We start from the raw sequence: 13,344 nt of genomic DNA, 5'->3' as shown, positions 1-13,344 counted from the left end.
ATCAATACACAGTTGAAAGACACTGAACAACCAATCAGTACACAGTTGATAGACAACGAACTACCAATCAGTACACAGTTGATAGACACTGAACAACCAATCAGTACATAGTTGAAAGACACTGAACAACCAATCAGTACACAGTTGATAGACACCTAACTACCAATCAGTACACAGTTGATAGACACTGAACAACCAATCAGTACACAGTTGAAAGACACTGAACTACCAATCAATACACAGTTGATAGACACTGAACAACCGATCAGTATACAGTTGATAGACACCTAACTACCAATCAGTACACAGTTGATAGACACTGAACAACCAATCAGTACACAGTTGATAGACACTGAACAACCAATCAGTACACAGTTGATAGACACTGAACAACCAATCAGTACACAGTTGATAGACACTGAACAACCGATCAGTACACAGTTGATAGAAACCTAACTACCAATCAGTACATAGTTGATAGACACCTAACTACCAATCAGTACACAGTTGATAGACACTGAACAACCAATCAGTACACAGTTGATAGACACTGAACAACCAATCAGTACACAGTTGATAGACACTGAACAACCAATCAGTACACAGTTGATAAACACTGAACAACCAATCAGTACACAGTTGATATACACTGAACTACCAATCAGTACACAGTTGATAGACACTGAACTACCAATCAGTACACAGTTGATAGATACCTAACTACCAATCAGTACACAGTTGATAAACACCGAACTACCAATCAGTACACAGTTGATAGACACCTAACTACCAATCAGTACACAGTTGATAGACACCTAACTACCAATCAGTACACAGTTGATAGACACCTAACTACCAATCAGTACACAGTTGATAGACACCTAACTACCAATCAGTACACAGTTGATAGACACCTAACTACCAATCAGTACACAGTTGATAGACACCTAACTACCAATCAGTACACAGTTGATAGACACCTAACTACCAATCAGTACACAGTTGATAGACACTGAACTACCAATCAGTACACAGTTGATAGACACCTAACTACCAATCAGTACACAGTTGATAGACACCTAACTACCAATCAGTACACAGTTGATAGACACCTAACTACCAATCAGTACACAGTTGATAGACACCTAACTACCAATCAGTACACAGTTGATAGACACCTAACTACCAATCAGTACACAGTTGATAGACACCTAACTACCAATCAGTACACAGTTGATAGACACCTAACTACCAATCAGTACACAGTTGATAGACACCTAACTACCAATCAGTACACAGTTGATAGACACTGAACTACCAATCAGTACACAGTTGATAGACACTGAACAACCGATCAGTACACAGTTGATAGACACTGAACTACCAATCAGTACACAGTTGATAGACACCTAACTACCAATCAGTACACAGTTGATAGACACTAAACAACCAATCAGTACACAGTTGATAGACACCTAACTACCAATCAGTACACAGTTGAAAGACACTGAACAACCAATCGGTACACAGTTGATAGACACTGAACAACCAATCAGTACACAGTTCAAAGACACTGAACTACCAATCAGTACACAGTTGAAAGACATTGAACAACCAATCAGTACACAGTTGATAGATACCTAACTACCAATCAGTACACAGTTGATAGACACTGAACAACCAATCAGTACACAGTTGATAGACACCTAACTACCAATCAGTACACAGTTGATAGATAACTAACTACCAATCAGTACACAGTTGAAAGACACTGAACAACCAATCAGTACATAGTTGATAGACACCTAACTACCAATCAGTACACAGTTGATAGACACCTAACTACCAATCAGTACACAGTTGATAGACACTGAACAACCAATCAGTACACAGTTGATAGACACCTAACTACCAATCAGTACACAGTTGAAAGACACTGAACAACCAATCAGTACACAGTTGAAAGACACTGAACTACCAATCAGTACACAGTTGAAAGACACTGAACTACCAATGAGTACACAGTTGATAGACACCTAACTACCAATCAGTACACAGTTGATAGACACTAAACAACCAATCAGTACACAGTTGATAGACACCTAACTACCAATCAGTACACAGTTGAAAGACACCTAACTACCAATCAGTACACAGTTGAAAGACACTGAACTACCAATCAGTACACAGTTGAAAGACACTGAACTACCAATCAGTACACAGTTGATAGACACCTAACTACCAATCAGTACACAGTTGATAGACACTAAACAACCAATCAGTACACAGTTGATAGACACCTAACTACCAATCAGTACACAGTTGAAAGACACTGAACAACCAATCGGTACACAGTTGATAGACACTGAACAACCAATCAGTACACAGTTGAAAGACACTGAACTACCAATCAGTACACAGTTGAAAGACATTGAACAACCAATCAGTACACAGTTGATAGATACCTAACTACCAATCAGTACACAGTTGATAGACACTGAACAACCAATCAGTACACAGTTGATAGACACCTAACTACCAATCAGTACACAGTTGATAGATACCTAACTACCAATCAGTACACAGTTGAAAGACACTGAACAACCAATCAGTACATAGTTGATAGACACCTAACTACCAATCAGTACACAGTTGATAGACACCTAACTACCAATCAGTACACAGTTGATAGACACTGAACAACCAATCAGTACACAGTTGATAGACACCTAACTACCAATCAGTACACAGTTGAAAGACACTGAACAACCAATCAGTACACAGTTGAAAGACACTGAACTACCAATCAGTACACAGTTGAAAGACACTGAACTACCAATGAGTACACAGTTGATAGACACTGAACAACCAATCAGTACACAGTTGATAGATACCTAACAACCAATCAGTACACAGTTGATAGACACTGAACAACCAATCAGTACACAGTTGATAGACACTGAACAACCAATCAGTACACAGTTGATATACACCTAACTACCGATCAGTACACAATTGATAGACACTAAACTACCGATCAGTACATAGTTCAAAGACAGAGATGTACAAAGTGATGAGTGTGTTAACATACTATGAGACTAATACATTTGAAACCTTTCCTGCCCTGCAAAGTCTCACACCAGTAATTCACTCCCCTATGGATGTTGATGACTCAATATTGAAAAAGCCTAAGCCATCAAGTGATGTGTATGCTGTTGAGACTGACTTGGAATCTGATTCATCAGAAATATTTGATATCCTGCCAATTCACACTAGAATATTCATGATGAAAAATAAGAAACAACAATTAGAGTCAACAGTGTTTCCTAAATCTGTAGGTGTACCAAAGGCCAAAGTAACTAGGGAAATTGATAACATTCAGACTGAAAACTCAACATCAAATAGATGCATAGACACATGTATCCCTTTGGTAACATCAGATATGGCTAATTGTTGCAATAATATTGTTGATTATACAGACTCTAAAGTTGACATTATTGATGATTCTGATGCTGATCCAGACTACGTGCCTTCCCCAGACAGAGTTGACTTAACTGATTGTAGTGATTCAGATCAATAAACTGATCCAAGTTCAGAATGTACACCGATACCAGATAACATTATAGTGCCTGATAGTTCAGAGATAGGCAATGATATACAATTGACAACATCAACCAAGAGGGCTGCCATGAAGAAAAATATTGTTATTGGCCAAAATGCACAACAAGTTGCCAGTAAGAGACATGTTGATAGGGCAGCAACCAAGTCCTCACATTGTGTAAAAACAATTCAGAGTTCCAATATATCATCATCATCCAGCCCATCAAGAAAAAGAAAGCATATCAAAGTTTTAACTGCAAACAATACTGGGAAAAAAAGTGGGATAAACATCAGTACTGTGATTATTGCCTAAAGGACTATGGAAAACTACCATGCCATTTGAAACAATATCAAAATAATGAATCCGAAGTGTCTAATTCATTCAGTTTTCCTACAGGTAGCAAAGAATGAAGCCTTCTATTAAAGAAACTTTTGAACAAAGGTAATCACGCTCATAATCTCAGGGTATTGCAAGAGGCTGGGGGGGGGGGGGGTCCTCATACCATGCAAACATCCAACACATGCAGTAAAGGTGGAAGACTATTTACCATGTGAATTTTGCTTGGGGTATTTTATCAGAGGTGATCTTTGAAAACACCAAAGGTCTTGTGATTTAAAACCTACAATATATGGATCATCAAAAAACAGAGCACAGGGAAGGTCAGTACATTTGTTACCAATTTGTCAAGCAGCAAATCAAGGTTTGATGGACAATGTGCTACCAAAGATGAACCAGGATGAAATTGCTAGAGTTGTACGAAGTGATCAACTGTGATATTGCAGCAAGTTGCAAGCTTATACAAGAAACAAGGAGCGGAACATTACTACTATATCAGTCAAAAGCTACGAGAATTGTGTAGATTTGTCATCTCAATGAGAAAGATCAGTAAAGGAGAAGTGACATCTTTCACAGATTGTATTCATCCACACAAGTTTGATTTGCTTGTTGCAGCTGTACAAAGTCTAGCTGGATATGATACAATTCCTCTTTTAAGATTCCTATTCTGGCCACAAAACTAGGAAACATTCCTCAGAAATGTGCAGCCATTTTACAAGGCAATGCCATTAAAACAGGAGATGATGACCTTTTAACCAGAGCCAGACAGTTTCTGCGACTTTGCACCTTGAAGAGGTCTGAAGACATAAGTTGCAATGCGCAGAAAACAATCAATGAACGGAAAAGAAATAAGCCAATGTTGTTACCACTTGTAGATGATGTCAAAGCACTCGGCAGCCATACCGAGATAGTTGGTAAAATACTAAAGAGGAATTAAAGTTTAATCCAAATAACAAGCGTTAATTGCAACTTTGTAGAGTTACCCTCTCACAGCTTATCATGTTCAATAGACAGAGAAGTGGGAAAATGGAGAGAATGACCATACATGACTATGACAATGTACATGGAGGGAATCCAAGTGGTGTTGTTGATTCATGCTTGTCAGAATTTGAGAAAGACTGAAGACTTGTTACAGTTTACTGTGAATATATTGTGGTTATCTGATTGCAAAATGATAATCCAGTTACAACTAGTATAGTGTACATGATGACAGACAAAACCCAGTTTTCGCTCAAGATTTAAACTGAACACTACACTACCTACAGATAATATTGACTACTAATTAACACATACAATATCTTTTTCATAATATAATTAACTGACAAATTTTTAGTGAATATATCTCTGGTTATTTGAAGAAAAAAGAAAATCCTAGATGTAGCTGGTACAGGCTTAATTATGCTTTTTAAATTTATATCAAATTGACTGCCTCAAATTATATACAATAGGTTATTTTTTTAACACGCCCTTAGTTTCCAATATAGAAAAAGTATCATTGGTATGGGGTTTTCCACTTCTCTGATCAGCAGATGGGTTGCCCCTTCTCAGTTTGCAAGTCATGTGAGTAACAACAGACTCTTAACAATGCTATTAATTTAGGAGAGACAATCACACTTCATGAAAAGTTTCTGGAACCTAAATTATATTTTCAACACATATTTAGAAAGATTTCGCTGTAAAACATCAACAAGAACTTTTTATTGTAATTTAATTTCAGGCACATAAAAAAGAAAGAAGTGGCCAGATAATGAGAAGGCTGCTGCTTTACAACATTTCGCAGTAGATATCAGTCTCCAGAATGTTCCAGGAAAATGAGAATGTCAAGAATGTAAACAAAAGTACCCTGTTCTAAGTCATAGGAAATGGACAGATATCAAGTTTGTTTTGTTTATAACAAAATACAGAAGCAGAAAAATGATCATAAGAAGATTTAAAAAACTCATGGTGTAGTGTTAAGTTAGAGATCATTGTGACAGGTTCATAGTATTTGTTCTCGTTCTACAAGATTGCTTGTGTTTTAGTCACTGTAGTGTCACTAAAATTTTAAAAAATACCGCCAATGGCATTGTAGCACAACTGCAGTTTTCCAAAAACGTTTATCCATATGTTTGTCCTTGCTAACAATAGGTGTTCATTTGCTGAATGACTATCCAGTTGCCTATTCAACCATGTTGCTATCTTTGCAATATACGTGATCATTTGGCTGTTGCTATGGGCGTGGTCATGTTGCTAGGCAAATTTGGATACATTTTTTGAATGATTACTCACTTTCCTACCAGATGATATTGTTTGACCAAAATATACTGCCATTTGGTTGTTGTTAAGGATTGGTCATGATTGCTAAGGCCAATTGTGTCAAAATATTTTGAAGAAAATCTGTGGAATAACACTTCTAGAAACATTTCACCAAGTTTCAGTCTCATTGACCAAGTACTTTTTGAGATATACATATTTGACCAAAATTCACATGTTTACACTTAATTTGCATATTACTGATGAGATCATTATATGCTTAATATTTCTTCATCTATACACCAACAGATGCATCCTTGTTAAATTTCAGCCCAATCCCCTCAATAGTTTTGGAATGATAGGTTTTTGACCAAAAAGACACATTTTTAGCCCTAATTTGTATATTACTAAGGGAATCATCATGTCATGAACAAACCTTAATTTACTCACCCCTAAGAATGTTTCGAAAAACTTTCAGGCCAATCTCCACGGTAGTTTTGAAGTTTAAGTTTTTTGACCAAAAACAATTTTTTTTTTTTACCTAAAACACACATCTCTGATGCTATCAATTTTCAAAATTCCCAACTAGACACCCAAAGTAACATGACCACCAAATATTAATTTAAAGCAATCGGTCCAGCAGTTTTTTACTTTAAGTTATTTACACACACACACATCCCCCCCCCCACACACACACACACACAGACAGACATGCCTAAAGCACTACTGAACCTTCAGCCCAGTTGTGCTAAACAGGTTTCCAAGCAACGTCAAACTGAGGTTAATCTTGATGCCTTTGACATTGAGATGTGAAGTAGTCCATAAAAGATTTAATGGTTTCATTTCATCAATAAAACAAGAATCTTTCATTTCTCGGCCGAGTCAAAGCATCTTTTAACACAATAAATCATGTTTTAAAAAAAAAACAAAAAAAACATCTCTGATGCGATCGTTTTCATTTGAGGAATTTTTCATCTAGACACCCTAAGTAGTGTCCCCACCAAATATCAAGCCGATCGGTTTGACGGTTTTTGACTTTGTCATTTACACACACACACACACACACGCACGCACGCACGCACGCACGCACACACACACACACACACACACACACACACACATTTCTCCATGGCGCTAGCACTACTGAACCTCAGTCAGTTGTGCTAAAAACAAAGACACAGCATCTCTGTCCTTTGGGATACTGATCATGTGTATTATAGTGATCTCATGACCAGAATTTTCACCATAATTTGAATGTCAGCCAAGATTACGTATAAGAGAACCGATCGTACATTTAAAATGTTGACATTCAATATGCACTATAAGGTATGACAATTTGATTTGTTTGTTGTAGATTGTCACACAATTGCTAATGCACATGGCTCAGTCAATGACATCTGTCAATTAATAACGGTGATTTGTCAATAGCACATCTATGACAAATTCCAAGTTACATATTCCGCCAACAAAATATCTCACATTATAGAATACTTGTTACTGTACTTCTGTTTCACTTTTGTTCTTTATTGTTTAAAGTAGGCAATATCTTTTGGACAAAAACATTATTTTTAACTGGATCACAAGTGTGTTTTGTTTTCATTTCAATGTCTTACCATGACATGTTTTATTTTGTTTCATTTTTAGCTTAATGTAGTTTAAAGTCTTTCCTTAGATGTGGTATCACCTAATGCATAGACTAAATTTGTAATGACTTGTCAGATATAACTATATATATAAATAATTTCATCGACTTGGGTAACACGTTTCACACAAAAAGTTGTAGTTTTCTATCAAAACTGATAATTGCAAACATTTTTAACGTTAGTGCCTGTTTAGCTATTGTTGTCAATATTCCATTGTTATCATCTTATCTTTATGTCAACCACTCTGCAATCAATTTTGTTTTGTAACTAAAATATTGTTTTATTATTAGCAATGAACTACTTATTGATACACTTACCAATGATTCATTTATAGGCAATGATCTGATTTATGTACTAAGTATACACTTACCCAATCTGATTCATCTTTATAATTGACATCATAACCTTTCTCCAAGTAGAATTTAACCTTCTCTATATCTCCACTTTTAACAGCATCAATGAGATCCTAATATAAAACAAACATATACAATGATTAGACTAATTTACACCAGTTTCACAAATCATGTCAAAATTACATTAAAAATATGCTTACTGCAAACCCAGTGTTAAAGTGACCAAATTAATGAGGATTAGGTATTTATTTTGAATTTTGAATTTATACAACAACTTTACTGTATTTTCTAATTGTAAAAAAAAAATAATGTGAAATAATATCTACCAATTCCTTGTTTGTAACTCTGTAAATTGAAAATCAATAAAATATGTCTAAAATGTTTGTTATTATGCAAAAAATAACAAAGTGTTTACACTTTTTTCATCTTTTTTTCATCTTTTTGTAATTAAATGAGTTACAAACAAGGTTTTGGTATTTATAATATGTTATTTCACATTATTTGTTAAATTAGGAAAAAACAGTAAAGTTGTATTATGAATTAAAAATCCAAAATAAATACCTAATTCTCATCCATATGGCCACTTTAATAATATTTTAATATTTCCTTTTAGACAACATTTAAATATATATATCAAAAATATACATAAGGTAGCTGTCTATTTTACCATTCACACAAATGATATTATGTAATATTATATGATTAATATGTCATTTATATCAATCTATTTTAATTAATACCAATCTATATAAAACAAACTTTTTTGTCACTTCAATTCAAACATATGATTATTGTAAAACACAGGTAGGGTTGATTTGAACAGTTTGATTTGAGATCAATATCATTTTGTCAAATCACAACAACCTGGAAAGACTTTACATAATTGTATGATAAAAATCATTAGATTACCTTTGTAGATCAAATGATTTATAAAGGTTATAAGACACAAATAGTTCAAAGTTGTTTTAGCATTAAGTTTTCAATCTGTCAAAATCTAGTTAAAGCTGACCACTAGGTGGCGGTATGATCAGCAGATTAGTCAGCTGTAACAATGAATATCATTCTGATGAGGATCGTCAACAAGACAGATCAAAAGCTCAATGCTAAAAACATTTTGAACTGCTTGTGCGTTATATCATTATGTAATACATTCACAATGCTAAAACATGTAACATTAAAAAGCTATATTGATGATGGACAACTGATATATACTCTGTGTAAATTAGAATATTAACACATGTATCTGTGTTATGGTTTCTAAGAATTACTAGACTGTAAGATATGACATGATGTTCCGCCCTCACTGGCCTCTGATGTGTGAGGGCGCCCCATCACGGTGTACCTTACAGACTAAAGAATTACATGATTATACATATTTACAAAGTTTGAGGAAATTTAAATCTGACCATGTCATCTGATACATTTAGATATTTACAAGATGTATTCATGTATGACATCACTGTACTACACCTAGCCATTTCACAGCTACAGACTTTATTGTTTCAGGGGTGAGGGATGTAGCTGCCTGCTGGGGGTGTAGCTGCCTGCTGGGGGGATGTAGCTGCCTGCTGGGGGTGTAGCTGCCTGCTGGGGCAGGGGGTGTAGTTGCCTGGGGTGTAGCTGCCTGCTGGGGGGGAGGTTTGTAGCTGCCTGCTGGGGGGGGGGGGTTGTAGCTGCCTGCTGGGTGGTGTTGTTGCCTGCTGGGGGGTGTAGCTGCCTCCTGGGAGGGGGGAGTAGCTCCCTCAATGGCTGGGTAACCAAGACTACAGACTTTAAATGGATAGATGTACTTAAATAAATTAGTGACAATGGCATTATAGCACAAATCTATAATAATCACATCCTCAAAGAGCTTTACAATTATTATTCCATGGCACAGACCTATAGTGGCACAATGGCCCTTTACTTCCTCAACTCCCTGGGGAGCATACAATCCATTGCAGCCTCCATGAGTGCACAGGATTAAAGCATTCACATTTCAACATCTATCCTACCAGGTCCCCAATTAATACAGCTAGGTTAACCAAAATGCAATTGTGGTTCAAATCTTACCCAAGAACTTTAGTCATTCAGAAAAACAAATGCCAGCAACGGGCTCAACCCTGCAACCTGCAGATTTCTAGCCAGCCACTCTAAACATTCAACCATCATGACTCTACAACCTGCAGATTCCTAGCCAGCCACTCTAAACATTCAACCATCATGACTCTACAACCTGCAGATTCCTAGCCAGCCACTCTAAACATTCAACCATCATGACCCTACAACCTGCAGATTCCTAGCCAGCCACTCTAAACATTCAACCATCATGACTCTACAACCTGCAGATTCCTAGCCAGCCACTCTAAACATTCAACCATCATGACTCTACAACCTGCAGATTCCTAGCCAGCCACTCTAAACATTCAACCATCATGACTCTACAACCTGCAACCTGCAGATTCCTAGCCAGCCACTCTAAACATTCAACCATCATGACTCTACAACCTGCAACCTGCACATTCCTAGCCAGCCACTCTAAACATTCAACCATCATGACCCTACAACCTGCAACCTGCAGATTCCTAGCCATCCACTCTAAACATTCAACCATCATGATTACACATCTATCCACTTGCCTTATACCAATGATGTTATTGTACAATATATATATATCACTAATTCATTGTTGCTATGAGTATAGTCTACATTGTAGTAGCTTTAGCATATATGTGTTCACCTGCCAAATGTTTAATTTGCCTACACAACCCTGTTGTTATATTCCCCACATACGCCATCAATTGGAGGTTGCTGTGGGTGAGGTATCAATATTTTAGCATGTGAGTTCACTTTTGGATATTAACAGACCTGTGTTGCCAAGCAACCTTAAACAGATGTTAATCTTTACGCCATTGACATTGACATGTGAAGTAGCCCATAACAGATTTAATGATTTCATTACATCAATAAAACAAGAATCTTACATTTCCAGGCTGAAGTCAAAGTATTTTGTAATACAACAAATCACATTTTGAAACGTAAAATGCACATTTCTGATGCGATCATTTTCATTTGAACAATTTCCAATCTAGACAACCAAAGTACCATGACCACCAAATATCAAAGCAATCGGTCTAGCAGTTTTTTACTTTAAGTTGTTCACACACACACACACACACACACACACACACACACACACACACATCCACACATCCTCACTCACACACACACACACACACACATCCACACATCCTCACTCACACACACACACACACACACAGACAGACAGACACTTAGCGATCCCTACAGCACTACTGAACCTTATCAATTCAGTTGTGCTAAAAATGAGTTAAAGGGGAACACCACTCAGTGAAATAATTGTATTTCCTGAGAATTTTTTGGTTTTAGATGACAATTTGTATAGTCATGATGACTCTTGGTTCATTTTTAGTCTTCAATGGGTAAACTAATAATATTGGTGTGCATCCAAAGTTCACAAAAATACATTCATTTCTCCAGTAACACCACTTTTCTGGATTGGAACCGTTAAAGGGGCATGGTCTGAAACGTCTATCTTTTTTCTTCTTTTTTTTTCTTTTTTTTTTCTTTTTTTTTTTTTTTTTTTTGGGGGGGGGGGTTATTTTTTGTTACCTGTATGTACCACTGACTGTAACTTGTTTAATGGTCAGTAATTTATATGCAAAGCCCATACCCTGTTATCTAATGTATTCTATACTAAGGAATACCATAATATTCTTTTATACTTACAGTATCACAGTAGTTTACAGACTACCAGTCATTACACAAGTAGCAGTGAGTGACTGTTTATTTGACGAACCAAAATTGTGTATTCTCCTACCTATTATTATGTTGTGACTCACATTTATACAATTACCGATAGTTGATTACATACTTTTCAGGATGAATGTCAATATATCGAAATGACAGTTCCAAAAAATAATTCCAGTTGTAGCTAGTTTAGCTTTAATAATTGATCAACTTTTGTAGAACAGTCTATGACAACTTGCTGCTTTCACTTGATTCTAGGCAGTCAGAAGTATGGAGCTCAGGCTAGACGAATGAGGTTACAACAAGCAATTTTGAAAACACCAACTTTTGAGGTGCTTTTCTCACAAATGTTTAGCCACAGAATCAAGGCAAATGAGGATTGTGTATTTTGGTTATATCCCATAACCAAAATTCAAAATCCCAAATTGCCCGGATTCTAGGCCAACAAACATATGACGATATCATATATGGAGTATCCAGCTTTCAGTACAGGTATTACAAAATTGGCCATAAAGATACACTCAATGATACAACAGAGATAGTATTACAAACATTGATTAATGGAATGAGTGTTGTATATGTATAGTCAATTGGCCATAAATATAAACTCAGTGATACCTTAACAGAGATAGTATTACAAACATTGATTGGTGGAATGAGTGTTGTATATGTATAGTCAATTGGCCATAAATATAAACTCAATGATACCTTGACAAAGATAGTATTACAAACACTGATTGGTTAAAACAAGTGTTGTGTAGTCAATTACCTGACAAGTAAACTGGGTACTGTACTTGTAATTCTATACTGATAAATCTGAAATGTCATATTTAAATTTTGTCATCTAATCTGATTTGTCACCTTTAATTCAAGCTGGGGATATTAAAGGGGAATACCACTCCAGGAAATGAAGACATTTATGTAAACTTTGAGTTGTAGTTAGACATTGTATGAGTTTACATCACTTACATTACACATAATTAACTAAAATTAAAAAGTAAAAATTATTGACTATCTATTGTTTATTGGTAGCCCTTATTAACACACATGATTTGTCTCATTGTAAACCTAAAAAAAATCTTGATTTTTCATTCACTTTGGTGTTCAATGTCAAAAACCTGTGGATTAATGATCTGCAAATATTACCTAATATGTAAATATTTGGACACAAAAACTAAGTTTTTAATGGTCATGTATATGGTAAACATATGGTAATTTGATATATCTGTATGATATGCAAACAGTGAAAGTATCATATTACATGATTACATGTGTCCAAACTGACCAAGTATGACCTGGTATAACCATATATCTTTCAAATAAAAATGAAACACTGATCCCAAAAATATGCAAATCTATGTCACATGACCTCATTAAATATTCAAACTGGCTTTCGATACACCAAAATCAT

General features: G+C 35.8%; 1 protein-coding gene across 3 annotated transcripts in view; it reads right to left on the bottom strand.

The window, feature by feature from the left end:
* Window positions 1-13,344, bottom strand: part of LOC144449941 (uncharacterized) — a 413,245-nt gene that overhangs the window by 394,410 nt on the left and 5,491 nt on the right. For all 3 annotated transcript variants that reach the window (XM_078140494.1, XM_078140495.1, XM_078140496.1), the window contains exon 2: window positions 8,183-8,278. In XM_078140494.1, coding sequence (XP_077996620.1) covers window positions 8,183-8,278 — 96 coding nt within the window. The remainder of the gene's footprint in view (window positions 1-8,182; window positions 8,279-13,344) is intronic.

This window comes from Glandiceps talaboti, chromosome 19 (assembly GCF_964340395.1).
Source record: "Glandiceps talaboti chromosome 19, keGlaTala1.1, whole genome shotgun sequence".
Classification (NCBI taxonomy): domain Eukaryota; kingdom Metazoa; phylum Hemichordata; class Enteropneusta; family Spengelidae; genus Glandiceps; species Glandiceps talaboti.
Note: the sequence above shows the minus strand (reverse complement) of the source record. Positions and strands in the feature narration are given on the sequence as shown.